The sequence below is a fragment of the Hylobates moloch genome, unplaced genomic scaffold, assembly GCF_009828535.3.
Source record: "Hylobates moloch isolate HMO894 unplaced genomic scaffold, HMol_V3 SCAFFOLD_23, whole genome shotgun sequence".
NCBI lineage: Eukaryota > Metazoa > Chordata > Mammalia > Primates > Hylobatidae > Hylobates > Hylobates moloch.
The window spans coordinates 40110480-40138420 of record NW_026652298.1 but is presented as its reverse complement, the minus strand read 5'-3'; the positions used below and the strand labels follow the sequence as shown (position 1 = coordinate 40138420).

Here is a 27941-nt window from a genome sequence, read left to right as displayed (position 1 = left end):
GACACCTTGAACGTCCCCAACGCGGCTCCCACAAACTGCCTTGACTCTAACGTTTCCCCGCTGGCGCCCATTGGGCCAGACGTTTACGTCATCGCTGCGCGCCGGGCGGCGGCGACTTCCCGCTCCTCGACTCTGACATCAGAGCGGCGCCGGCCTCGGCGGCTGAGGAAAGCAGGAGGAGGTGGTGGCGGCGGGAAGATGTAAGTTGGGGCGGAATCCGACCGCATCCGTGTTTCGGGGGCTGCCCGTCAGGCCCGGCAGGACGCATCGTGAAGCCGGTCCACTCCTCAGCCCCGCAGTGCGGCGGTGGCCTGGCAGCGCGGTGCGGGCTCTGAGAAGAAAGAGTGTGGCCCGGGGCGGGCGGAGTGGGAGGTGTCGAGGCCGTGGCCCGGAAGTGGTCCGGACCGCTGCGGACGGAAGGGCGCCTCTGCTTCGTACGCTTGGTGGTGGCCCAGCCAGGCCCGCGGGACTCAGACCAGCGGGGCGCGCGGCCTCCGCCCTTGGGGCCCTCCCGCCGGGCCGGAGACCCAAGCCCCCAACGCCAGGCCCTGCCCTGGAAGCGCTCGCGGCCCGGCGCCTGGACTGGGGAGTTGTGAGTGAACGCGGACGGGGAGCGGCGAGGTCGGCCTGTCGGGCCGGTGTCGGCGGGCGCGGAGTTTCTTTGTGGGATGCGGTGGAAGGTCGGCCGATCCCCGCTTCGGAGTCATTAATTCAAACGTGTTCTCCGCGAACGTTTCTCGGACTCCCGTGTGCAGTTATCGGCGCTAGGCCGTGGGGATACGGCCCACTATGGACCGAGCACGCTGGCCGAGCTCAGTTTGATGGGTTGCCCCAGAGGGGTGGATACGGGAAGGTTAAGGTTGGTGGAGGAGAAACGTGGAGTAGCCTTTTTGTCTTGATTCCGCATGAACTGTGCCTGAAATGTACTTTTAAATGGGGAAGGTGCTTTGAAGATTTGTGCCGGAACGCCGTCTCCTCGAGATTTAACTAATTGTTCTCTCCTCTCTCTGGCTGTTGGACGCGCACCTTTCCGGAGGATGGGGGAGGTACCCGAGGTCCTGAACCGGTACCTGAACTTGGGTGAACAGAGAACCTCAACTTTTGCTTTCTAGCACTCGACCGCGCCCAGCAAGGCGTCTGCTTACTCAGTGGTTCTCAGTGTTTGGAGTGCTTAAGAATAACTGGTGGTGTTTGACTTCACAAAGTACATTCGGGCAGATCTTTAGTTCTGCGGGGTGGGGCTGGAATCTGCGGGTGTGACCTCCACTCTAGGAAGACTATGAAAAAAAAGTAAACCTTTATTAGATTTTTATGTTGATTATATGTTGGAAAGATAATATTTTGTATGTGTCAAATGTTAACAATTAATTTCACCCATTTTTGTGACTTGGTTACTAAGGAATTTCAGGTGATGCTTGTGGCTCCTCACACTGTTTCTATTGGACAGTGCTGCTGCGGGTGATCCTAAGGCGGGTGGGTGCAGGAACCCTGCTGGGAGTTCAGAAATTACATGTAACTTTGGAGACAAATGTCTGTGGGGGAAGGAGCCTCCGGACGTGGAGATACAACTCTTGCTCCTAACATTTATCGAGTCTTTAATTAATGCCCTGGGTAACTATAAGGTTGGAACTGTAATTGTCACCATATTGATGATGAGAAACTTGAGAAAGGATAAGTGACTTGTCTAAAATTACACAGTAAAACCTCAAATCAAACCCAGGCCCTCTGGCTCCAGACTCTGAATTATACTCTGAATGATACTCACTGATTGTCTGAGGACACCAATAGTGTCGAGGCACTATCTACTGGGTGTCTGCAGAACCTTACTGTTCTAAAGCAAAACATGAGATCCCTGGACAAGAGCAGCAAAGGTGGTGTTCGGCCCTCCCTGGCTCTCATTTGACTGTTCAAAGCCAGGTGCTTTTCTTTCTTGGGTCAGAACATGTTTTCAGCAGCATTTTGAAGCACCCCTGGCATGCACTGCACAGGGAAACCAGGACCACATTGGTGTGCTGTGTCCTCCTTACCAGCTGGCTCTTGGAGAAGGTGAGACAGAAGTAGCTCAGACTCAATTCCTGAGAGCTTCACTTAACAACTCCTGCAGCTTGTGCAGAGCCTTACTGGAAATACTGAAGGCAGAGGTCCCTGGAAAATAGGGCCCATAACTAATTCGTAATTTGTTTTTGAGTAATTTCTTACCATGATTTGAGCACATTCTACAGTCCAGGCGTTTTGCTAAACTCTTACGTGGCAGGCAGTCTCTCACGCAATTTCAATGCCTACTTTTTTTCTCCATCTTATTTTTGAAAAATGTTAAAAAACACAGGAAGGTCGAATTATATGGTTAATACTCACATAAAGACCACTCAAGGGCCAGTTCTGGTGGCTCACGCCTGTAATCCCAGCACTTTCGGGAGGCCGAGGTTGGCAGATCACGAGGTCAGGAGTTGGAGACCAGCCTGGTCAAGATAGTGAAACCCTGTCTGTACTGAAAATACAAAAATTAGCTAGGCGTGGTGGCACACACCTGTAGTCCCAGCTACTCGGGAGGCTGACACAGAAGAAATGCTTGAACCCAGGAGGCGGAGGTTGCAGTGAGCCAAGATTGCGCCACTGCACTCCAGCCTGGGTGACAGAGCAAGACTCCATCTCAAAAAAAAAAAAAAAAAAATCAGAGGTTAAGAGTCTATAAGTTACGTTTCTGCTATATTTGCTGTATGGTGTATCTAGCCACCCATCAATCTTATTTTTTCTTTCAAAGTAAATTGCAGACTTGCATGTATCTTCCCCTGCACTCAATATGCATATTATTAAAGTACAGTGCAATAACTGCTTTTTAAAATGATTCTTCTACTGCTTTTTAGATGTTCATATGGTACATTTCATCTGCGTGCTTTTGGGTATTAAGTGTTTTGATGCTGGTACCAGTCACTTTTGAAATGATTTTTGCTTCCAGTCACATCCACTGTATCCTAAAGGGAAATTGCAGTAAAACAGGAGATCTAATCCTATCTGGAGACCACCCTTGAGTTAGGTTTTTCTCTGTTCTGCATGTGAATGTGGTGCTGTGGCATTTTGAAAGGACTGCAGGGGCTCATCAAACTTGTGGGTGAAAACTGAATTGTTCAGCCTGTAAAATAACAGTGATGGTCTCCACCATCTCCGTTTTTTTAAGAAAAAGATAAGCTGGGGTGACAGTTGTGCCTGTGCCTCCTGTGTGGGGTAGAGACGCCTCCATGAGCACATGGGGACTGTCCCTATGTGTTCCTAATTGTGTGGACACTCACTGCTTACCATGCTCCCTTGCTGCCTTTTTGTGTGCTCAGCTTTTGACTGCAAAGTAGACTTGTTGCCTTGCCAATTCGTTCACTCTTTAAACCCTTTTATCTTGTTATTAGGCTGCTCTTTGGCGTAAATTGCAATCGATTAGGGATCGTTTCTCAGAATCAAATTAGAAGTGAGAGTTCAGATAAGTGAGGCCGCCATTGCTGCTTTGAACACCTCAGAAGGGGAGAATGGATTTATCAGGAGTGAAAAAGAAGAGCTTGCTAGGAGTCAAAGAAAATAATAAAAAGTCCAGCACTAGGTAATCCTTCTGTAAGATTTTTCTAGTGCTACTTGGGGGTGCTTACTGCTAGGGACCCGCAGAAAGGGGAAAGTTGAGAATGTTCTGCATTCTACTGTGAGTGTTCTGAGCCACAGACCACTTTGCTCTGTGGTCACCTCAGGTCTCTGTGGCCCTGCTGATGCTGATCCCCTGTTTTGGGTTGTGCTGTTTGGGTTTGGTCAGAGGAGCACGCAATCTCACACTCTTCCTCACCATCCAGGGCTCCTTCACCTACCAAACGCAAAGACCGCTCAGATGAGAAGTCCAAGGATCGCTCAAAAGATAAAGGGGCCACCAAGGAGTCGAGTGAGAAGGATCGCGGCAGGGACAAAACCCGAAAGAGGCGCAGCGCTTCCAGTGGTAGCAGCAGTACCAGGTGGGGCGGGCTGGCCTGGAGCCTGGAGAGGACCTGTGCCACAGCCACACCCCCACTCCCCACAGATGGCTTGGTTTTCTTGATTATTAACAAAGAAAACACATCCTCTGATTGTTAGTAGAGATCCTAATTTATGGCAGACTGGCCAGGTACAGTGGCTCATGCCTGTAATCCCAGCACTTTGGGAGGCCGAGGCAGGAAGATTGCTTGAGGCGTGGAGTTCAAGACCAGTCTGGACAACAAAACAAGAGCTGGTCTCTACAAAAAAAAAAAAAAAGACTAATTTGTAAAATTAGCTGAGCGTGGTGGCATGCATCTGTAGTCCCAGCTACTTGGGAGGGCTGAGGCAAGAGGATGGCTTGAGCCCAGGAGTTTGAGGAAAATAAACAAAACTAGCCAGGTGTGGTGGTACACGCCTGTACTCCCAGCTACTCGGGAGGCTGAGTCAGGAGGATGGCTTCATTCCAGGGGGTTGAAGCTGCAGTGTGCGGAGATCATGCCACTGCACTCCAGCCTGGGTGGCAGACCCTGTCTCAGAAGAAAAAATCAACCTAGCCTGGGTCAGCATCAGCCAGCAGCTGCCTTCCCAGCCTGAGTTGGCAGTTCTGACTTCTGCCAGAGTCCTTTGCCTCCCAGCAGGAAAGGCTTCTCTATGGGTAGAAGGCAGCCCGTCACCTCTGTCCTGTCCCACACACAATGTGACACCTAGGGCTGTGACTTGCTGGGGGATTGGGGGGTGATGTTTTCCCCACTGGGGAAAGCAGTGAGGCCTGGAGGCACCCGAACAGCAGCTTTCTCCTGGGGGGAGCACAACAGAATTGGAGGAGGCGTCTGTACTGTGAGACTTGTTGTGTGGTGGTTGTGACCCCTCATCTTGCCCTCAGGTCTCGGTCCAGCTCGACTTCCAGCTCAGGCTCCAGCACCAGCACTGGCTCAAGCAGTGGCTCCAGCTCTTCCTCAGCATCCAGCCGCTCAGGAAGCTCCAGCACCTCCCGCAGCTCCAGCTCTAGCAGCTCTTCTGGCTCTCCAAGTCCTTCTCGGCGCAGACACGACAACAGGAGGCGCTCCCGCTCCAAGTGAGTGCCCTGCGCCTGGGAACTAAAGTTTACAAGCTCGGGGCTACAGATTTACCATTGAGGTTATAAAAGGGACCCACAAGGAGTCTTTCTGTTTAATAGGATGTCTGAGACAGGAATAATGTACATGAACTAGCAGGAAAGTCTTCCCTATGAAAACTGTCACACACGCAGATAAGAGCTTACTCGAAAGGCGTCTAGTACATTTTGACTTGACAGAAATTGTTTCTGGTGTTTCGTTTTCTCAATCAGATCCAAACCACCTAAAAGAGATGAAAAGGAGAGGAAGAGGCGGAGCCCATCTCCTAAGCCCACCAAAGTGCACATTGGGAGACTCACCAGGAATGTGACAAAGGTGAGGATCATGGATCTCTCCCGTGGGCAGTGGGGTGTGGACAAGCAGGCCTGTGCCTGCAGGTGAACTTAGAACGTAGCCTTTTGGAGGACTGGGGTGGTGGCACGTGGTTTGAGTAAAGCATTGATGAGTTCCTCTTGGTGGACCATTAATACATGTGTCTAGGAGATTTATCCCAGAACAACACTGGTACTCATCAGGTGGAATGTTTTACCCTGCTGAGGTTTTAGTCACGATGTGGTGAACTCTCTGTGTCTGACGTGACTGACTGGTAGCTGGGCGTTCAGGTGACCCTTCTTTCCCTCTAGGATCACATCATGGAGATATTTTCCACCTATGGGAAAATTAAAATGATTGACATGCCCGTGGAAAGGATGCATCCCCATCTGTCCAAAGGCTATGCATACGTAGAGTTTGAGAATCCAGATGAAGCTGAGAAGGCGCTGAAGCACATGGATGGAGGTGGGTGACCCTGCCACACACCCCTGACCTCTCAAAGACCTGCCACCGCTAGGGGCTTTCAAACGGATTTCCAGCTGGGCTGCACTTCTTTTTGTTCGTTTGAGACGGAGTTTCACACTTGCTGACCAGGCTGGGGTGCAGTTCCTGGACCAAACTGAGGTTTGGGCTGCTATTTCTCATGGCCCAATAACAGGATGCACATTAACTGAGTAGGTAGAGTTTTTATTTCTGCAACCAGTTGCAGGGAAAAGGCCTGGAAATTATTGCCAGACCAACTTAAAATTAGGAAGTTTTTCAGAGCTTATATGCTTTTTAAGCTATATGTCTATACGTATGTGTACATTTATCTGAAGACATTAGTTATTAACTTCTTTTAATCTATTAACTGAGGATTGAGTCTTGAAGACCTTGCCGTGGAGCCTCAGTAAATTTACCTAATTTAAATGGCTGTAAGTGCTGGGGTAATTACCCTTACTTTGTCTTCTGCTAAATCACAGAGGTTTGGGGAGTTTTCTTCCCAATAAAACTGGCTTAATCCTAAATGGGTCCTGACGTATTCTTCGTTATTTTGTTATGTTTTAAGGCCCAGGAAAGGCCTAAGCTGAACTCTTGGTGGGCTTTTCTTATATCCCAGCCTTTGTATAAGGGCCTTGGCTTTTAATATTTAACTACTCAGACAGTACTAAAACACTTGTTACGGAGGCCTGCGTTAGTGAGACCTGGCCTGCCACAATCCCCACTGTCAATTTGCTCATGCTTTTTATCATGCATGTATATTTATTTATTAATCACGAGAATTGTAGGGAGATAGAGCATTGTAATCTTTCTGGCTGCTTCCTGCTGAGAGAGGGTTGTCATCATGGGGCACCGAACACAGCGCTGGAGTGGAAGAGGTCGATTTGTTCCCAATAGGACTTTCCGTTTTGGGGGCCTAGAGGCAGCACCTGCTGAAACATAATAGTATGGAACAGCAACACATACAAATAGGTTGCTGCTGTTTTCTTCTGAAGTTTAGTCTTCAGTTTACAGGGCTTGAGGAAAGCACAGCTTAGAGTTCAGTGATTTCCAATTAGGAAAAAGGAAAAGAAAAAGGAAAAAGTTGAAAACAGTATGAGTGTACTATAGTTTCTGAAACCATTTTTTTTTTTTTTTTTTTTTTTTTTTTTTTTTTTTGCGACAGAGTCTGGAGTACAGTAGCACCATCTCTGCCCACTGCAAGCTCCGCCTACTGGGTTCACGTCATTCTCCTGCCTCAGCCCCCCAAGTAGCTGGGACTGACTACAGGCGCCTGCCACCACGCCCAGCTAATTTTTTGTGTTTTTAGTAGGCACGGGGTTTCACCGTGTTAGCCAGGATGGTCTCGATCTCCTGACCTTGTGATCCGCCCACCTCGGCCTCCCAGAGTGCTGGGATTACAGGCGTGAGCCACCGTGCCCGGCCAACAATTTTTTTTTTAGCTTCCCATTTTTATTAAAAGACAAATAGGACTGGTTTGCTTTATTATACTTGGCTTAATTATTTGTATGCAGTGGAGCAAGAATCATAATTTTTTCTGTAGGCCTTTTAAATGGGCTTGTATGGAACTTCGTTCCATACAAGGAATCTGAGATAATACCTTTTTAAACCCAAGCCCAGCCATGGATATGTACAATTAAATACCTATGAGTTGGGTGAAATCCTCTCCTCTTGAGGTTCCAGGATAACTTGAGGTTTTTGTCCCTTAGAAAGTAACATGTTTTCCCACAGATTAGAAACCCTGTACAGGGACTGTGTACACAAAACAGGAGGCCAGTTTTTTCTTTGTGTTCTGTTACAAAAGAGTACAGATTTTTATTGCACTTATGCAAATAACTATCTTGCCATGAACTAAGAATACGTACAAATAGACTGGGCAAGATGGATCACCTGAGGTCAGGAGTTTGAGACCAGCATGGCCAACATGGTGAAACCCCATTTCTAATAAAAATACAAAAATTAGCCGGGCATGGTGGCACACACCTGTGGTCCCAGCTACTCGGGAGGCTGAGGCAGGAGAATTGCTTGAACCTAGGAGGCAGGGATTGCAACGAGCCAAGATTACGCCACTGCACTCCAGTCTGGGCAACAAAGTGAGTCTAGGTCTCAAAAAAACAAAAAAAGAATGCACACACACACACAGTTTCCAAATTCTGAAGAAATTAGGTAGAGAGAAACAAATATGTTCAAGTTTTGTTCCTAGGAGTAAACTTAATTGTTGAAAGCTGTTAATAGCTTGAAACTTTTTTTTGACTTTGAAAAGTAAAAGGATTAGGAATATTTTAAGCAAAAAGTTAAAAAGATTACTTTAGTGTTCTATTAGTTCATTTTATGCAGTAAACTTCTGCCCTGCTTGATACTAATGAACACTTTCCCTCTCTTTTTTTGTTATTGTTGTTGAGACAGAGTCTCGCTCTGTCACCTGGGCTGGAGTGCAATGGCACAATCTCGGCTCACTGCAAGCTCCGCCTCCCGGGTTCACGCCATTCTCCTGACTCCGCCTCACGAGTAGCTGGGACTACAGGCGCCCGCCAACACGCCCGGCTAATTTTTTTGTATTTTTAGTAGAGACGGGGTTTCACCCTGTTAGCCGGGATGGTCTCAATCTCCTGACCTCGTGATCCGCCTGCCTCAGCCTCCCAAAGTGCTGGGATTACAGGCGTGAGCCACCGCGCCCGGCCTTATTTTAGTTCTTTAAGAGTCCTGAATGTTTTTCCTTTATTCTGATGTCACAATCTGCAAAGTTATTAGAAACCTGTATTTAAGAGCACCTGTTAGAACTCTATAGCTGATTATAAAACCACCTTCTAAAGAGGATTAAAACAAGACAACAATTGTTTATGAATGACAGAAAGGTTTTAGGGCAGCCATAGTTAAAGACACAATTGACGAGGAAATTTGTTACCTCTGTGGCACACAATAATTTAACATAACAATTATAATTATTACTGATAATGTAAACTAGGATATATTGCAATTGTAGGAGTTTTACGTGATTTTGGGACACATATCACTAACATTTATACAAATACAGCCCTAACAAAGCTAAATGTTAAACCCAATCCTTTTTTGAGACTGTTTTTTCTGCTCTTGTTTCCCAGGCCGGAGTACAATGGTGCAATTTTGGCTCACTGCAACCTCCGCCTCCTGGGTTCAAGCAATTCTCCTGCCTTAGCCTGCCAAGTAGCTGGGATTACAGGCACCCTCCACTATATCCAGCTAATTTTTGTATTTTTAGTAGACACATGGTTTCACCATGTTGTCCAGGTTGGTCTTCAACTCCTGACCTCAGGTGATCCACCTGCACATTGGCCTCCTAAAGAGCTGGGATTACGGGCATGAGCCACCGCACCCGGCCTAAATGTAATTTTAATGCTTAATTTACAGAAAAACTGGATGATACCCCTTTAACTTTAGCCAGCATGTTTACATACAGAATTTTCTTTACGATCAACCTCCCACACCTTTTTTTGAGACAGTCTTGCTCTGTTGCCCACGCTGGAGTGCAGTGGCATGATTTTGGCTCACCGCAACTTCCACCTCCTGGGTTCAAGCAATTCTTCTGCCTCAGCCTCCCCAAGTAGCTGGGATTACAGGCTCCCGCCACCACGCCTGGCTCATATTTGTGTTTTTAGTAGAGATGGGGTTTCACCATGTTGGCCAGGCCTGTCTCAAACTGCTGACCTCAGGTGATCCTCCCGCCTCGACCTCCCAAAGTGCTGGGATTACAGGCGTGAGCCAACGCGCCCGGCATGGATTCCAGTTCTTAGTGGGTGTGTGATTACTGAAAAGATGTTTTAGGAACACCTTTTTTTTGTAGCTCCAGTTTAAAGGAACACTATTCTTGGGGAAAAAATTAGCAAATATGCGTAGATTAACATTTTAGGGAGTTTCCAATCTGTTAAAAGCTTAAGGATCAAATTCAGGTTTCTTACATTTGGCTTTTTATATGGGAATATTTCCTGTAATCATTTCTGAGAACCAGAAGTTTCCCAGTATTTCAGCATTTTTAGTTTTATTTTGCTGAGTGACTGGATTTACTGAATTTATACAGTTTATTTCTCAAACAGTTGTATCTCATAACCACTTATGACATTTATAGCTATTTGTATTTGGCAGAATGGTTTTAAAAGCACATGGACCCTTGTGAATAGTTTTGGGTGGCATTTTGTCCTCAAGTCAGCATTTTGAGGAATGTGGAGTCGTCTCTGCTCCACTCCCTGCTGCTGTGACTGAGGCAGCTGGCGCTGAGAACACAGCCCGCAGTGCTGTCTGGGCTGCCAGGCCTGGTGGGGAGTGGAGTGTGCGTGTCCCAGAACTTTCCATCGTCTGAGGCCCTGTTAACAAACTGTATAAGTAGCTTAACTGTTTTTTTTCAATAATTGCCGTTCAGGCATTAGGAAAGTTTCCTTTGTATTTGGCTAACTTTTCTTACAAGTTACCTAAGTCCTGAAATGAGTTAGGAGCTCTGTGCCCTCACATCAGCTGTTGGCCTTGTAAGTCACACCTTTGCTTTGGAGTCTGCTGATTATCTGCTGTTTGACAGGCTGAGCACTTGCTGAGCTAAAAACCCAGGAGACCCGGGTACCTTCTGGGTGGGTGTGATTATAGACATTCCAACTTTTCTTAAGATTCTGGTAGGATTTTTGTGTGTGTGTCCCCCCTACTGTCTTTGAAGGGAGTGAGTCCACGCTGTCCACAGAGGAGATGAGAAGGGGTTGGCCTTTACTGGCAGCTACACAGAAGATGGATTTTTCTTCATTACTGTAGAGTCAGTGCTGAGAAATCCCTCATTTGGGCTAACTTAGGCTGAGTTTACTGAAGTTAAACCTCTTAAGTATGTTCTGAATACATAGCCACATGCCGGAGTTAGTCCCCATATCCCTTGAAGGTAGGAGTTGAGAAAACAAAAGAGCCCTTTACCCCTTAGGGCACAGAAGGGGCTGTGCTTGGGCTCCGGGTATCCCCAGCTACCAGACAATTCTTGAGGTTGGGGTGCATGCTCCCCTGGGGTTCCTGGGTTTGCACCTCTATTTCCTTTCCTCTCTCCCTGGAGCCCACATCCCACACTGCCTCTCCTCGCTTCATGCACATGGGGTGTGTTTCAGTGCCATCCACATGCAGAGCCACCTCTCTGAGACTGCTTGTTTCCAAACAAAGTCCTTGGCATCTCCTGAAACTTCCTTCATGCAGCTTCCCACCAGAGCCCCACCTCTCCGTCAATGGAAGCTCATCCGTCACCACCCCCATCCCATCCATCACCAAGCTCTGGCAGTTTTACTTCCCAGCTGTCCCTGAATCCTTCCCTTTCCCTGCCAAATCATTTGATGTTGATTCAGGCCCCTCTCAGTGCTGCAGAGCCCTCCTAAGAGAACTTCTCTTAGCCCCAGACCCAGCTTCCCTTGGTTGGAGAAGGAAACGCAAATGCAGATACTACCTGCATGGCCCTGCCAGGAGGTCCCACCCTGACCCTGGGGCCTTCTGTTTGCCTGTCACTCGCTCTAGATGCTACCTTCTCTCACCAGTGCTTTGGATCCTTCTAGCACAGGGCCCAGCATAGCCCTTCTCTTCCACCTAGTGGATTCCAGCACATTCTTTTTTTTTTTTCTTTTTTTTCTTGAGATCGAGTCTCAGTTGTTGCCCAGGTTAGAGTGCCGTGGCATGATGTCACCTCACTGCAACCTCCTCCTCCTGGGTGCAAGAGATTCTTTTGCCTCAGCTCCCGAGTAGCTGCGATTACAGGCACACGCCACTGTGCCCGGCTAATTTTTGCATTTTTAGTAGAGATGGGGTTTCACCATATTAGCCAGGCTGGTCTCTAACTCCTGACATTGTGATCCGCCTGCTTGGCTTCCCAAAGTGCTGGGATTACAGGCATGAGCCTCCGCATCTGGCCTCCAGCACATTCTTTAGCTCTTGACTTGGATGATGACTCTTGACCTGGGAGGCTGCCTCGACACGTGGAGATTGGTATCTCCTGTTAGTTTCCATGCCCCTCTTTTCCTCATGAAACATTAGTCATGATATGATTTCTGTGATTATCTTTTTTTTTTTTTTTTGAGACGGAGTTTCGCTCTTGTTACCCAGGCTGGAGTGCAGTGGCACGATCTCCGCTCACTGCAGCCTCAACCTCCCAAGTAGCTGGGACTACAGGCACCCACCACCACACCCAGCCTATTTATTGTCTTTTTAGTAGAGACAGTTTCACCATGTTAGCCAGGATGGTCTCAATCTCCTGACCTCGTGATCCGCCCGCCTCAGCTTCCCAAAGTGCTGGGATTACAGGAGTGAGCCGCCATGCCCGGCCCTGTTTCTGTGATTATCTTACATTGTCATTGTCCCCCCAGGCCTGTCTCTTTCACTGTGGCATGCATTGTATAGGGTAGATGCTTGTTAGATATTTTATGACTTGCTCTCTTTTTCAACAGGACAAATTGACGGCCAGGAGATCACTGCCACTGCCGTGCTGGCCCCCTGGCCTAGGCCACCCCCCAGGAGATTCAGCCCTCCCAGGAGAATGTTGCCACCGCCACCCATGTGGCGCAGGTCTCCCCCACGGATGAGGAGAAGGTAAACAATTTGTAGTTTCAGTGGACTGATCAGGTCACAAACCTCATATGACCACAGTGACTTTCAGACCCTTTATTCAGCCCTGCCTGCCTTCCACTGCTGTGTGGGCTGGCAGAGAGCAGGAGCCCTTCAGAGCTCATGAGGAGAGCAGGAGGGCCACAGCTGCAGTAGGCCACAGGCAGGAGATGCCCTAGAGTTGCACCAACACAGCTTTATGAGTCTGGGCAGTGGCCTTCCTAGGAGACCACTAGACCTGTGAGCCCAGGTGCAGGCCCACTTTTTTCTGAGCTAACAAGAACTAGGAGAGGGAGAAGTTGGGGGTCAGAAGAGTTGTGGAGTGGGGGTGGTGATCCCTCGGCAGAAGCCACAGTTCGGCCTTCCCTTGCCAGTGATGAGCTGTGCTTTCAGCCTTTGGGGAAGAGGAGGAAAGCCTGGGCTTCTGCCTTGGGTCTCACAAGCACCCGTTCCCAAGAGCTCAGGGCAGGTCCATCAGGTGGGACCTGTCCCAACTTCTAGTATTAAAAAGTAAAACTTCTGCCGGGCATGGTGGCTCAAGCCTATAATCACTTTGGGAGGCTGAGGCGGGCAGATCACGAGGTCAGGAGATCGAGACCACCCTGGCTAACACAGTGAAACCCTGTCTCTACTAAAAATACAAAAACTTAGCCGGGTGTGGTGGCAGGTGCCTGTAGTCCCAGCTACTCGGGAGGCTGAGGCAGGAGAATGGCGTGAACCCGGGAGGCAGAGCTTACAGTGAGCCACGATCACGCCACTGCACTCCAGCCTGGGCAACAGAGTGAGACTCCTTCTCAAAAAAAAGTAAAACTTTGCCACGCGTGGTGGCAATCGCCTGTAATCCCAGCACTTTGGGAGGTCGAGGCGGGCGGATCACGAGGTCAGGAGATTGAGACCATCCTGGCTAACACAGTGAAACCCCATCTCTACTAAAAAAAAAAAAAAATTAGCCGTGCATGGTGGCGGGCACCTGTAGTCCCAGTTACTCGGGAGGCTGAGGCAGGAGAATGGCATAAACCCGGGAGGCGGAGCTTGCAGTGAGCCGAGATCGCGCCACCGCACTCTGGCCTGGAGACAGAGTGATTGATATTCCGTCTCAAAAAAGTAAAACTATGGGGAACTGCCCAGACAGAAGCTAGCTTGCCCCTACAGCCTGAGCTACTCTGATGTGGTTTCTCCTCTTCTTGCAGGTCCCGCTCCCCGAGGCGCAGGTCCCCCGTGCGCCGGAGATCACGCTCCCCGGGCCGCCGCCGCCACAGGAGCCGCTCCAGCTCCAACTCGTCCCGATAAACAGGCCGCTGAAGCTCTCGCCCCTGTAACTTATACCCCACCCAGCTCAGTTTTGTCACTTTTCTAGCCAAAGGAGGATCAGTAGGAAAGCAAACCCTTTACTCGGGCAGGATTTGCAGGCAGCAATCAGCACCCCTCTGCCAGCCTGGCTCTGGCTGCAGAAGTGCTGTTGGTTTGGATGCTGTGTGGCTGTCAAGATTCCCTCCGGTTTTCTGGCTAGAAAGCTCACCCGTTTCCAATTTCTAAGAGTCAGTTCAGTGGCAGAGCCATCAGGGACAAGTGAGGCTCTTGGGGGTGGTTTGACCCTGCTTACCTGGGAACACACTTTTCCCTTCCCTGATGACCTGGGATGGTGGCCAGGCTGTGCCCTTGCTGTCGCTGGGCAGTGTCCTTTTGGAAAGGGAGCCGCCCCAGGCTTTAGTGCAGCTGCCAACCCTGTTAGGCCCAGCCTCTCGAGGCCTCTTCCGACTTCAAGGGTCACACACCCCCAAAGATGTTCTCACCCATGGTAGTTGCTGCGCATGGTTCTGTCTGTCGGTGCACCGACGCACACACCCCACCCCCCCACTCTACTCTGAAATTGGCGAGTGAGTTGAGAGCCAGCTCTGTGGGGTCATCACGCAGCCATGGTTGTGCCTGCCCTTCATGGTGGTCTTTCAGGTTATCTTGGCAACATGTACATTGCTTTTCTTTTTTTTTTCCTTTTTGCTTTTATTGTACAGTCAGTACTATAAAATTTCTTTTTGAGTTTTATACCTTTGTAGCATTTTAGATGGCATTGTGTTGGTACTTTGTTGTGTAGAGTGGAAGAATTGTGTTGAATAAACCCAAGATTGGAATGCAAATCTAGTACTGGGTTCACTGCCTTCTCACTGTCCCCTCACCCCTAGTAACTTTCTGTTCCTCACTATCCACAGTGGCACCTCCATGCTTTCAGCTGGGAGAACCTAGGGTTTCTGTGCTTTGGGTACCAGGTTGCTCCTATAGTGGACAAATAGGAGATGGTTTTATCGCCACCTCGGAATGTGTGTGTGTTTTCAGACAGACTCTCGCTCTGTCACCCAGGCTGGAGTATGTACCATGGCGCGATCATAGCTGACTACAGCCTCCAACTCTTGCTTCAGTCTCCAGAGTAGCAGGAGCTAATTTTTTTTTTTTTTTTTTTTGAGACAGAGTCTCTGTTGCCTGGGTTTGAGTGCAGTGGCGCAATATCGGCTCACTACAACCTCCGCCTCCTGGGTTCAAGTGATTTTCCTGCCTCAGCCTCCTGAGTAGCTGGAATTACAGGCGCCTGCCACCATGCCCAGCTAATTTTTTGTATTTCTAGTAGAGACGGGGTTTCACCATATTGGCCTGGGTGGTCTCGAACTCCTGACCTCGTGATTTGCCCACCTCGGCCCCCCAAAGTGCTGGGATTGTAGGTATGAGCCACCGCGCCCAGCAGCAGGGGCTAATTTTTAAAAATTTTTTGTAGCAACAAGGTGTTGGTATGTTGCCCAGCTGGTCCTGAGTCACTGGGGTTACAGGTGTGTGTCGCCATGCCAGGCTTGCTTCCTCCTCCGTTAAGTGGCCATTTTTCCACCTCAAAAATTGGTTTGGGACACAAGAATTGGAAATGCTTACGATGAGAACAAAAGTTGAGACCACCCAACACTGCTGGGACCTTACTGCCCAGTGCTCCCAGTGGTCGGACCAAGACCCTACACCAGACAGTACAAAGGCCCACTCCCGAGCTGCTGCTTATGGCCCAGCGGGAATAGACTGTATTCTTACCCTTCGGCATTTCTCTGCAAATAAAAAGGTGCCACTGCGGTGCGGCCTTTGTGCACTTGCCCTTGTGCTGAGCAAGGCGGGTGGCCTGTTATTACCGCCCGGTTCTGCTGCCCCCACCTTCATTTCGGTGACTAAACCTGCAGCTCTGATCCTGTTCCCAAAGGGGCAGGAGGCTGGGCTCACCCCAGGCAGCCCCTGGCCTCCCTGACGGCCCTCCCGGTGGGGCTCAGTGCTTTGATCGCCTTTCCAGCGCCGATGCTGCAGTAGCTGGGTCCGGCCTAGAGCTCGCGGTCACGAACACCGGCAGCCTCCTGCCTACAGTGTCCCGCGCTGTAGAAGAGCCTGCCTTGGCGCTGAGCTGGTCGTGGCTGCTTTAGCAGTGGGCCTGCGCCTCCCTGTAGGCCAGCCCTGTCCCAGATCCAGGTGCTTGCCTCGGAAGCAAGCGGCTGCCCAAGATGAACCCGGAGGGCGGCGGGCGGCTGCTTCGGCCGGTAGGTGGAGGCGTTGACCGGCCTCTGGGAACGGGGCGGGGCCTAGTGCTGGGGGAGGACTCCGCCCCCTCCCCAGGAGGTGAGGTCACCCGGCGAACTTCACCCGGCGCGTTCCGGTCAAGATGGCGCTGGTGGCTGCTGTGCGAGGCCCGGTGCGCGTTCTGCTCCGCGCGGGTGCGAGACCCGGGGCGGGCAGGGATCGGGGCCGGGGCCGGGGCCGGGGCCGGGGACTAACGGGCTCCCCCGCGCTGCCTTCGCAGGGGCCCGGCTCCCGGGCGCTGCCCTCGGGCGGACGGAGAGGGCGGCCGGCGGCGGAGACGGCGCGCGGCGCTTCGGGAGCCAGCGGGTGCTGGTGGAGCCGGACGCGGGCGCAGGTGAGCGGGCGGCGCCGAGGGAGGGCGGGCGTGGGGCCAGGACCCGCGGGGGTCCGCGCTCGCGGGGAGCTGTCGGAGAACCAGGTCTGTCGACGCTCGGTTCATGTTTAAAACCCAAGTTTCGAAACAGAACCTTGCCACTCTACCTGGGTTCGTTCGTCGTGAGATAAAAGTTTCTGTTTTTAGCCGGGCGCGGTGGCTCACGCTTGTAATCCCAGCACTTTGGGAGGCCGAGGCGGGCGGATCACGAGGTCAGGAGATCGAGACCACGGTGAAACCCCGTCTCTACTAAAAATACAGAAAAATTAGCCGGGCGTGGTGGCGGGCGCCTGTAGTCGCAGCTACTCGGAGAGGCTGAGGCAGGAGAATGGCGTGAACCCGGGAGGCGGAGCTTGCAGTGAGCCGAGATCACGCCCCTGCACTCCAGCCTGGGGGTCAGAGCGAGACTCCGTCTCAAAAAAAAAAAAAAAGTTTTTGTTTTTAAAGTTGGCGGAGGCCGGGCGCGGTGGCTCACGCCTGTAATCCTAGCACTTTGAGAGGCTGAGGCGGGCGGATCACCTGAAGTCAGGAGTTCGAGATCAGCCTGGCCAACACGATGAAACCCTATCTGTACTAAAAAATACAAAAGAAAAAAATTATCTGGGCGTGGTGGTGCGTGCCTGTAATCCCAGCTGCTTGGGAGGCTGAGGCAGAAGAATCGCTGGAATCTGGGAGGTGGAGGCTGCAGTGAGCCAAGATTGTGCCACTGCACTCCAGCTTGGGCCACAAAGCAAGACTCTGTCTCAAAATAAATAAATAAAAATAAAGTTGGCGGGGATATGAGCTGTTTTCTAAGTTATTCAATTGGAAGTGGAAAAGAATTGGAATATTTTGGAATAAAATTATGTTTGTTAACACTCCCCATGTGGCACAGAACCTCGTACCCACCCGCCTGTCAGAACCCTTGGTAAAACCCACTGGAAAGGATAGAAAAAGTACTTCTGGAAGAGAAGCCTGTGCGCTCCCTCCAGACAGGAGGCCGAGCTGAGGGCACCGAGAGGGCACGCCTGGGCGCCAGCAAGTCTGCTTCCAGGACATGCTGACCTGGACCTCCCGGTGCAGGCCTCGGTCCCTGCTGTGGCTCCTGAGAGGGGGCCCTCTCCCTCCGCAAGTCAGTCACAGCCCCTGGGCTCTCTACAAACTGAGAGGGACAAACTAAGACCAACTTCAGACTGAGTTTCTTTTTTTTTTTTTTTTGGAGATGTAGTCTTGCTCTCCAGTCGCCAGACTGGAGTGCAGTGGCGCAATCTCGGCTCACTGCAACCTGTGCCTCCTGGGTTCAAGCGATTCTCCCTTGTCAGCCTCCCAAGTAGCTGGGATTACAGGGACCCACCACTACGCCCATTAATTTTTGTAAAAACTGAGTTTCTGAAGGGATCATTTCTGTAGCATATTTGAATATATCAACAAAACGCAAAAAAAATTTTTTTTTTTTTTTTTTTGAGACAGAGTCTCCCTCTGTCGCCCAGGCTGGAGTGCAGTGGCGCGGCCCCAGCTCACTGCAATCTCAGTCAGGCCTGACTTTCTGAGTCTAAACTCTACTTTGTATTTTTTTTTTTTTTTTTTTTGAGACGGAGTCTTGCTCTGTCGCCAGGCTGGAGTGCAGTGGCGCATCTCCACTCACTGCAAGCTCCGCCTCCCGGGTTCACACCATTCTTCTACCTCAGCTGCCCAAGTAGCTGGGACTACAGGCGTCCACCACCACGCCTGGCTAATTTTTTTTGTATTTTTAGTAGAGATGGGGTTTCACCATGTTAGCCAGGATGGTCTTGATCTCCTGACATCGTGATCCACCCGCCTCAGCCTCCCATAGTGCTGGGATTACAGGCGTAGCCGCCACGCCCGGCTTACGTTGTCTTTTTATATGGTAAAGTGGGGAGGCACTCGGGTAAAAAATTGTCGTTGTACCAACACTTTTCCTTTTTTACCAGAGGTAATGTGTGTGTGTGTGTGTGTACATAAAAATCTTTAAAATATACCTGACATTTACCATTCTCGCTATTTTGCCATGTACAACCCAGTGGCCGTAAGTATATTCACAATGTGTAGTCCACACTACCCATTCCAATACCTTAAGATACATGTTTTTGAGTCCGGGCCTGGTGGCTCCCACCTGTAATCCCAGCACTTTGGGAGGCCAAGGTGGACGGATCACGAGGTCAGGAGATAGAGACCATTCTGGCTAACACGGTGAAACCCCGTCTCTACTAAAAAATACAAAAAAAAAATTAACTGGGCGCGGTGGTGGGCACCTGTAGTCCCAGCTACTCGGGAGGCTGAGGCAGGAGAATGGTGTGAACCCTGGAGGCAGAGCTTGCAGTGAGCCGAGATTGCGCCACTGCACTCCAGCCTGGCCGACAGAGCAAGAATCTGTCTCAAAAACAAAAATAAAATAAAATAAAATAAATAAATAGTAATGACAACCACATGGATGAACCTTGAACACATGATACTAAGTGGACAAAGCCGACCACAAAGCCCAGCGGTATCCCGGTGATATGGAATATGGCCGGAGCAGGAAAACCGCAGACACAGAACGCAGATCGGCAGCTTCCAGGGGCTGGGGGTGGGATCAACTGCTTATGGGGACAGGGATTCCTTGTGGTGCAATGAAAAGGTTCTGGAACAAGGCAGCGGCGATAGTTGCACAACACAGTCAGTATACTGAATTGCGTAAGTGCCTGACTGGTTTACTTAAAAATGGCTAATTTAGTCTGGGCATAGTGGCTTATGCCTATGATCCCATCACTTTGGGAGGCCTAGGCAGAAGGATCACCTGAGGTCAGAAGTTCGTGACCAGCCTGGCCAACCTGGTGAGACCCCGTCTCTACTAAAAATGCAAAAATTAGCCAGGCGTGGTGGTGTGTGCCTGTAATCCCAGCTTCTCAGGAGGCTGACGCAGAAGAATGGCTTGAACCCAGGAGACAGAGGTTGCAGTGAGACGAGATAGCTCTGCTGCACTCCAGCCTGGACGACAGAGCGAGACTCTGTCTCAAAAAAAATAAACATAGAAGATGGTTAATTTGGCCGGGCATGGTGGCTCACGCCTGTAATCCCAGCACTTTGGGAGGCTGAGGCAGGTGGATCACGAGGTCACGAGATCGAGACCATCCTGGCCAACCAACATGGTGAAACCCCGTCTCTACTAAAAATACAAAAATTCGCTGGGTGTGGTGGCGCATACCTGTAGTCCCAGCTACTCGGGAGGCTGAGGCAGGAGAATCGCTGGAACCGGGGAGGTGGAGGTTGCAGTGAGCTGAGATCGCGCCACTGCACTCCAGCCTAGGCGACAGAGCGAGACAGTCTCAAAAAAAAAATAATAAAGAGGTTGGTCGCAGCAGCCCACGCCTGTAATCCCTGCGCTATGGAAGGCGAGGCAGGCAGATCATGAGGTCAGGGGATCGAGACTATCCTGGCTAACGTGTTGAAACCTTATCTCTACTAAAAATAAAAAAAAAATCAGGCGGGCGTGGTGGTGGGTGCCTGTAGTCCCAGCTACTGGGGAGGCTGAGGCAGGAGAATTGCTTGAACCCAGGAGGCGGAGCTTGCAGTGAGCCAAGATCGCGCCACTGCACTTCAGCCTGGGAGACAGAGCGAGACTCTGTCTCAAAAAAAAAAAATGAGAGAGAGAGAGAAAGAGAGAATGGTTAATTTAAAAAGCATGCAGTGTATATAGAATAAATTGTTAATTTATGTTATATCGATCTTACTTCAATTTAAAAAACCATAGGCTCACTCCTGTAATCTAGCACTTTGGGAGCCTGAGGCAGAAGGACCGACCACTTGAGCTCAGGAGTTCAAGACCAGCCTGGGCAACAAAATGAGACCTCGTCTGTACTAAAAAATAAAAAAAATTAACTGGGCCTGGTGGCGCTTGCCTATAATCCCAGCTACTCAGCAGGCTGAGTTGGGAGGATCGCTGGAGCCCAGGAGGTCAAAGCTGCAGTGAGCGGAGATCACACCTCTGCAATCCTAGGTGATAGAGCAAGACCCTGTCTGAAAAATAATAATAATTAATAAAAACTAACCCCCAGGCCGGGCACTGTGGCTCACACCTGTAATCCTGGCACTTTGGGAGGCCGAGATGAGCGGATGACCTGAGGTTGGGAGTTCAAGACCAGCCTGACCGACATGGAGAAAACCCCGTCTCTACTAAAAATACAAAATTAGCTTGATGTAGCGGCACGCACCTGTAATCCTAGCTACTCGGGAGGCTGAGGCAGTTGAATCGCTTGAACCCAGGAGGCGGAGGTTGTGGTGAGCCGAGATCGCTCCATTGCACTTGAACCCGGGCAACAAGAGCAAAACTCTGTCTCAAAAAAATAAATAAAAATAGGACGGGGCGGGGAGGCTCACGCCTGTAATCCCAGCACTTTGGGAGGCCCAGGCGGGCAGATCACGAGGTCAGGAGATTGAGACCATCCTGGCTAACATGATGAAACCCTGTCTCTACTAAAAATGCAAAAAATTAGCCGGGCGTGGTGGTGGGCGCCTGTAGTCCTAGCTACTGGGGAGGCTGAGGCAGGAGAATGGTGTGAACCCGGGAGGCAGAGCTTGCAGTGAGCTGAGACTGCGCCACTGCACTCCAGCCTGGGTGACAGAGCAAGACTCCGTCTCTAAATAAATAAATTAATAAAACCCCCAAAATGCACAGCTACCATGGCTTGGTTGAGGGTACAAGCTGGTCAGGGTGCTTTTCCAGTGCCAGGTGTGAGCTTTCTCTTTTCATTCTTTAAATTAGGGGTTGCTGTGATGAAATTCAAGAACCCCCCAGTGAACAGCCTGAGCCTGGAGTTTCTGACGGAGCTGGTCATCAGCCTGGAGAAGCTGGAGAATGACAAGAGCTTCCGCGGTGTCATTCTGACCTCGGTAGGTGCCAGTTCAGCTCCCTACCCCAGCCCGAGTTCTTGGCCCCAGTTCTCTGATGTGAGCCCAGGCCTGTTGCACATGGAAGAGGCGGAGCCTGCCAACGTGTGGGGCCAGCCGGCAGCCCCACCACCCTGGACTCCAGGCGCCTTCACGGGAGGCTTCCAGGAGCGCCGTCTGGGTGTGCCCAGCAGGGACCCAAACTGCCATGGGCCTCAAGCAGATCATTCCCAAAGGTGAAGGTGGACCAGTCTCGGAGACAGCCTTTCCAACGGCCTTCCTGGGAGACAGCCTTCCCGGAAGACAGCCTTTCCAAGAGACGCCCTTCCCGGGAGACAGCGTTCCCAGGCCGTCGTCCAGGAGGACACTGGGGAGAGCTGTGGGCAGCGAGTGAGGGAGAGCCATGCGTCTATGGGGTCACCTTGGACCCTAAGCACACCTGGTGGTGGGTTCCTGGGGTGCTCCCCTCTAGGATCACTTGGGTGCCCTGAGCCAGTCCTGCGAACAATACCTGCGCTGTCTCATCCTCTGTGGGCCAGTCTTCAGGGCGAGTTCTCAGAGGGTGAACTTCTTTGGTCTGAGTTCTTGTGCAGGGGACTCGATAAGTGTTGCCTGAGTGCTGGCGAATGCTAGGCGTGGCATCTGTGGCAACGGTGTCATTACCAATGTCGCGGAGGGGCAATACGCAGTGTCAGGCCCAGGAGTATGGGACCCCTGAGGGGAAGTGGGCCATGTGTGAGGTGAGGGGAGTGAGGGGTCCTCGGCGGCTGGTGTGGCTTTACAGGGCCTGGCCTAGAACTCCTGACCTCAAGTGATCCGCCCACCTCGGCCTCCCAAAGTGCTGGCCACGTCCAGCCTTACATATTTATTGAGACAGAATCTCCCTCTCTTCCCCAGGCTGAAATACAGTGACGTGATCTTGGCTTACTACAACCTCCACCTCCTGGGTTCAAGTGATTCTTGAATCTTGAAAATTTTAAAAATTTTTGGGAGAGACGGTGTCTTTATTGCCCACGTTGGTATTGAACTCCTGGGCTCAAGCACTCTTCCCACCTCGGCTTCCTAATGTGCTAGGATTACAGGTGTGAGCCATTGCACCTGGTTAATTTTTTAGCTTAATTTTTACTTTTTTGTACAGATGGGGTCTTGCTATGTTGCCCAGGCTGGTTTTGAACTCCTGGCCTCAAGCAGTCCTCCAATCTTGGCCTCCCAAAGCTCTGGGATTACAGGCCTGAGCAACGGCAGTAGAACGCGTTTTGTAGAAACAAAGGGCCGGCCTACCCATTCTGTGCGGGACCAGCTCACGTGTTTGGGAACAGCGGAGCCGCGTTGCACCCCCGCACCACTCCTGGCTTTTTCACATCACCTGAGGATGTGGAGGCCTCCCATGCATCCCGGCCGCCTCCTCTTCACACACATTAGGTGGCTGTCGTCCTCCTTCCTGCAGACAGGGTGGGGTAAACATCCGCCCAGCTCTGCTTGTGTAAGTCAGGGTGAGCTGGGTTCAGCTGCAGGAACAAGTTCACCCACAGCCTTGGGGGCTCCCGCCCTCGGGAGGAAAACGTGCCGTGTCGTGCAGAGGGGAAGGCACCCTTGTTGTTTGCTCAGGAGGCTGTGACCGTGCAGGGGCCCCAGGGTGGGTTTTCCACTCCTCCCTGAGCCCGCCTCCCTGGCCGGCAGCCCCGACTGGGCGTCTGAGGCTCCTGCGCTGGCGCCCGCTACTCTAGCCGCCGGAGGGTCCCTTCCACCTGTGCTCACCCCTCGCCCTTCCTTGGTAGCTGCTGAGAAACCCACACATTCCAGATCATTCTCCCACCCTAGCACTTCCTGGTCCACATGGGGGTCCCTGGCTTGCTTGGCCCTTTTCAGGTAAATGATTCAGAATGTGCAACTCGTCTGCACTCTCAGGAGTCTTCACCACACCTCTGGGTTCCTCTGCCCGAGCCGGGCATGCAGCGCCAGAGGGCCGGCGCCCTGGTGTCCCTGGGAGGTGCCTGGTCCTGCCTGTCCTCTCCTATCCAGTTTGAAGCGGGAAAGGGAAGAATGTTCTGGGAAGTACAGGGAAGCCAGGTCCAGGAGAAGCCTAGGCCGAGTCCCTGGAGTGCCTAGTCCTGGCTCCGTGGGGGCAGCACCCACACCCTGAGCATGACCTGGCCCTGCTGTACCTCGGGCACCTGGGCTTCCCAGCCCTCCTGCCGTGATGCCAGCTGGGAGGTGGACTCTGATGGGCATGTGGCCCCGGCCCCCCTGCAGGACCGCCCGGGTGTCTTCTCGGCCGGCCTGGACCTGACAGAGATATGCGGGAGGAGCCCCGCCCACTATGCTGAGTACTGGAAGGCCGTGCAGGAGCTGTGGCTGCGGTTGTACCAGTCCAACCTGGTGCTGGTCTCCGCCATCAATGTGAGTGTCCCCACTCCCAGGTGGCCTCGCTGGCTGTTCTGGGCCAGCGCCAGGGGGTGGGGCAGACACTGTCCTGCCCTTGGAGTCTCTCACAGGGGAAGGGGACGGTTGGAGAGACCCTGAGATGTGCACAGGTGAGCGCCATTGCAGACTGCGGGGCGTGTTGAAAAAGGTGGGCCTCAGGTGAGGGGCCTGGCCTGGGTCAATCAGACAAGACCCAGAAAAGAGCCACTGGGTAGGGACCAGGGCCTGGGGTTGATGCCAGCCTGGGTGGAGGCTGTGTGGGTGAGTGGGCCATCGGACCCATATTTTGGAAACATCACTCCATCCCTTCCGGGGGAAGGCCAGGGAAGCCAAGAACAACACGGGGGCTTAACCTTGGGAACCAGGGTGTCCTGCGGGGTGGCTGTGATAAGCTGGGTGTGGGCCGGAGCCTGGTGGAGGGGAGGGCTGGTGTGAGAGGAAGCCTCAAGGGTGCATGGCCATGCAGACAGGTTGGGTCCTGCGCGGGGCAGTGGGTACCTGCAGTGACCACAGGGTGAGTGTGGGCTTCCCAGGACATCCTGGTTGCGCTAACTGCTGGGGTGGTATCGGGGCCTTCTTGGGGCAGGACAATTGTGACCAAATGCTTGTGTGGCATTTTAGCATTGAGTAAAAGCTCTGAGAGGACAAGCGACTTGCTCCCCTAACTGAATGGTTTTAAAAAGTGATTTATCTGTTGCCGAAGAACTAATGACCCTCGGCTGAGACCCTCCTTGCAGAGCGCTAAGGGGCCAGTTCCTTCCCCATCCGTTTTCCAGTGCACACCCAGCCCAGCCCAGACCGTTGTGGGTGTTGAACCCTGGGGGGGTCGGGGTGCGCCGAGGGCACAGGCCCTCCTTGGCATCCTTGGACCTGGCCCTCTGGAATGCGGTTGGGACCCACAGCACCTAAGAGCCCTGTCCGGCCTCTCCCTGCAGGGAGCCTGCCCCGCCGGAGGCTGCCTGGTGGCCCTGAGCTGTGACTACCGCATCCTGGCGGACAACCCCAGGTACTGCATAGGACTCAACGAGACCCAACTGGGCATCATCGCCCCTTTCTGGTAAGGCCCTGGGCTGCAGCCACGCTCCATGCTTGTCATGGAGGGAACAGACCCGCCTGAGGCCATGTGGTGAGTGGGTGTCTGCGTTCCAGGTTCAAAGACACCCTGGAGAACACCATCGGGCACCGGGCGGCAGAGCGTGCTCTGCAGCTGGGGCTGCTCTTCCCACCAGCGGAGGCCCTGCAGGTGGGCTTGGTGGACCAGGTGGTCCCAGAGGAACAGGTGCAGAGCACTGCGCTGTCAGAGATAGCCCAGTGGATGGCCATTCCAGGTGAGGCACAGGGCATGGCGGGCGCCTGATGATGCTGGGGAGACCAGAAGGTTCTCCACCCAAAGGTTCTCTGTGGACATCGTGACTGCGGGAGACTGTTGATAATCACAGCCATGTGGGTGTCAGGAGGCTGCTGTAACAACGCAGCACAGACCGGGTGGCCCAGACCACAGAAGCTCAACTCACGGTGCTGGAGACCAGAGGTGCAAAATCAAGGTGTGGGCAGGGCTGCACTTCCTCCCTGCGCACCAGGGGAGGCTCCTTCCTGCCCCTGCCCACTTCTGCTGGCTCCAGGCCTCCCTGGGCTTGTGGGCGCCTCGCTCTCATCTCTGCCTCCATCCTTACGCAGCTTTCTCCCCTGTGTTTTATGGGTCTCAGGTCTCTCTGTCCCTTCTCAGGACGCCTGCCATGTGATTTAGGACCTACCCTAAATCCAAGATGATACCAACTTAATTACATCTGCAGAGACTCTTTCGAAATAAGGTCACACTTCCAAGTTCCAGAGCAGTGGTTAGGGCTTGGACTTACCTTTTGGGGCACACTTTTCAACCTACTGCAAAGACAATTGTCCACTTCATAGAAATAGAGCTGGTCATATCAGCGATGTTATAGACCAGGGCCCAGCAAACTCTGTCTCTAAAGGGCCAGGTGGCTTGTGGGCTCTGTAGGTAAGACCTTTGTAGCAGAAAGCAGCCATGGAGGAGACGTAAACTGACAGGTGTAGCTGTGTTCTGGCAAAGCTTTATGGACACTGGGCCGGGCGCGGTGGCTGACGCCTGTAATCCCGGCACTTTGGGAGGCCGAGACGGGTGGATCACCTGACGTCAGGAGTTCGAGATAGCCTGAGCAACATGGTGAAACCCCTTCTCTACTAAAAATACAAAAATTAGCCAGGCACGGTCGCTCCTGTAGTCCCTGCTACTCAGGAGGCTGAGGCAGAAGAATTGCTTGAACCTGGGAGGCGGAGGTTGCAGTGAGCCAAGATCACGCCACTGTAGTCCAGCCTGGGTGACAGACAGAGACTCTATCTCAAAAATAAATAAATAAATAATACAAAATTAGCAAGGAGGTGTGTTGCACGCCTGTAGTCCCAGCTATGCAGGAGGCTGAGGTGAGAGGATCACCTGAGCCCAGGAATTTGAAGCTGCCGTGAGTCGTGATCACACTAGTGCACTCCAGTATGGGCGACAGAGAAGATCCTGTCTCTTTAAAAAAAAAAAAAAAAAAAATTAGGGCCGGGTGTGGTGGCTCATGCCCGTAATCCCAGCACTTGGGGAGGCCGAGACGGGTGGATCACCTGAGGTCAGGAGTTCGGGACCAGCCTGGCCAACATGGGGAAACCCCATCTCTACTAAAAATACAAAATTAGCTGGGTGTGGTGGCACACGCTTGTAATCCCAGCTACTCAGGAGGCTGAGGCAGGAGAATCGCTTGAACCCAGGAGGCAGAGGTTGCAGTGAGCCGAGATCCCACCACTGCACTCCAGCCTGGGTGACGGAGCAAGACTCCATCTCAAAAAAAGAAATAAGTTGGGAATCACCCCACTGTCCCTGAAAGTGGGATTTCAGTGGCGTGTCCCATTCTCTTTAGACCATGCTCGACAGCTGACCAAGGCCATGATGCGGAAGGCCACGGCCAGCCGCCTGATCACGCAGCGCGACGCGGACGTGCAGAACTTTGTCAGCTTCATCTCCAAAGACTCCATCCAGAAGTCCCTGCAGAGGTACTTACAGAGGCTCAAAGAAAAGAAAGGCTAACGGCTGGGCTGCCACAGGCTTACAGCCACACGTGCCCCTGTGGGTCCCAGGAAGGTCTTAAACAAGGTATTTTTCAACTTAAAAGTACTGCCAGCGTTTCATTTTGCTGATGTTACATAGAAGTTCCTGTTCCTCATAGCCCAGTGGCCCAAGGCGCAACCACACACAAACACACACGGGTGCCTGTGCCCGTCAGGCAAGGGGAGTTGGAGGGCAGCCTTTTGACTTGGGATTGTGACTGGCAGGGGGCACCATTCTGGACCTGGTGAGGTCGCCACAGAGTGTCTCCGTTCCCGAGGCAGAATCGTAAATCAAGTCCCTGGTCGTCCATTCCAGCCTTTGGACTGCCTGCTCTTAGGTGTAAGGCCAGGTGGTCTTGGCCCCCATGACCCACACAGGACTCCCCAGAAAAAAGCCCTTTGGTCAGTGCCCTTACTTATCAGGATGAAGGGAGTGCACAGTGAATCAGAGCAACTGGGGGATCCTGAGCCAGCGGGAGTGGGACTCGAGGCAGCTGTGCTGCCAGGGATCCAAATGTCCCTTAAGAAGGATTTTGCAAGAACCAAACTCATCCAAACCCTTGAAACAAAGGTTTTTCCTACCATGCGATTCAGACCAAGTTCCCATATCTGGCCGGGCGCGATGGCTCACGCTTGTAATCCCAGCACATTGGGAGGCCGAGGTGGGCGGATCACGAGGTCAGGAGATCGAGACCACGGTGAAACCCCGTCTCTACTAAAAATACAAAAAAATTAGCCGGGCGTGGTGGCGGGCGCCTGTAGTCCCAGCTACTTGGAGAGGCTGAGGCAGGAGAATGGCATGAACCCGGGAGGCGGAGCTTGCAGTGAGCCGAGATCGCGCCACTGCACTCCAGCCTGGGCAACAGAGCGAGACTCCGTCTCAAAAAAAAAAAAAAAAAAGTTGCCATATCTTGCTAAGATGTGGTGTTTCAAAAGCCAGAAACCTCATCGGGCCCCTGTCAGTGACCCAGTGGACCTAGGGCCTTCCTGTTCCCTATCCTAATGTGGTCGCCTTGCCCAGGCACAGGGCAGCAACCTTGAAGGGCTGAGCCATGGTGAGCTGTGCAGTTCTTTGCACAGGACCTTAGTCCCAAGCCACCTGC

General features: G+C 52.0%; 2 protein-coding genes across 6 annotated transcripts; both read left to right on the top strand.

Annotated features, from left to right (window-relative positions):
* The first annotated feature begins 45 nt into the window (after positions 1-45).
* Positions 46-14615, top strand: RNPS1 (RNA binding protein with serine rich domain 1). Of its 3 annotated transcripts, none has more exons than XM_032145087.2 (8): positions 58-200; positions 3399-3586; positions 3828-3983; positions 4868-5059; positions 5312-5414; positions 5723-5876; positions 12320-12461; positions 13667-14615. In XM_032145087.2, exons 2-8 carry the CDS (start codon positions 3516-3518, stop codon positions 13764-13766), a joined length of 918 nt encoding a protein of 305 aa, XP_032000978.1. In that variant the 5' UTR covers positions 58-200; positions 3399-3515; the 3' UTR covers positions 13767-14615. The 3 variants fall into 3 exon arrangements, with proteins under 3 accessions (XP_032000982.1, XP_032000978.1, XP_032000979.1); XM_032145088.2 differs by lacking the exon at positions 58-200 and adding an exon at positions 368-592; XM_032145091.2 differs by lacking the exon at positions 3399-3586 and having other exon boundaries at positions 46-200.
* Positions 14616-16128: 1513 nt separating this feature from the next.
* ECI1 (enoyl-CoA delta isomerase 1) lies at positions 16129-26902 on the top strand. 3 transcript variants are annotated; one of them, XM_032145086.2, is made up of 7 exons: positions 16129-16182; positions 16291-16404; positions 21185-21312; positions 23563-23709; positions 24669-24790; positions 24883-25061; positions 26652-26902. In XM_032145086.2, exons 3-7 carry the CDS (start codon positions 21196-21198, stop codon positions 26816-26818), a joined length of 732 nt encoding a protein of 243 aa, XP_032000977.1. In that variant the 5' UTR covers positions 16129-16182; positions 16291-16404; positions 21185-21195; the 3' UTR covers positions 26819-26902. The 3 variants fall into 3 exon arrangements, with proteins under 3 accessions (XP_032000977.1, XP_032000975.1, XP_032000976.1); XM_032145084.2 differs by having other exon boundaries at positions 16134-16204; XM_032145085.1 differs by lacking the exon at positions 23563-23709 and having other exon boundaries at positions 16134-16204.
* Positions 26903-27941: the final 1039 nt, after the last annotated feature.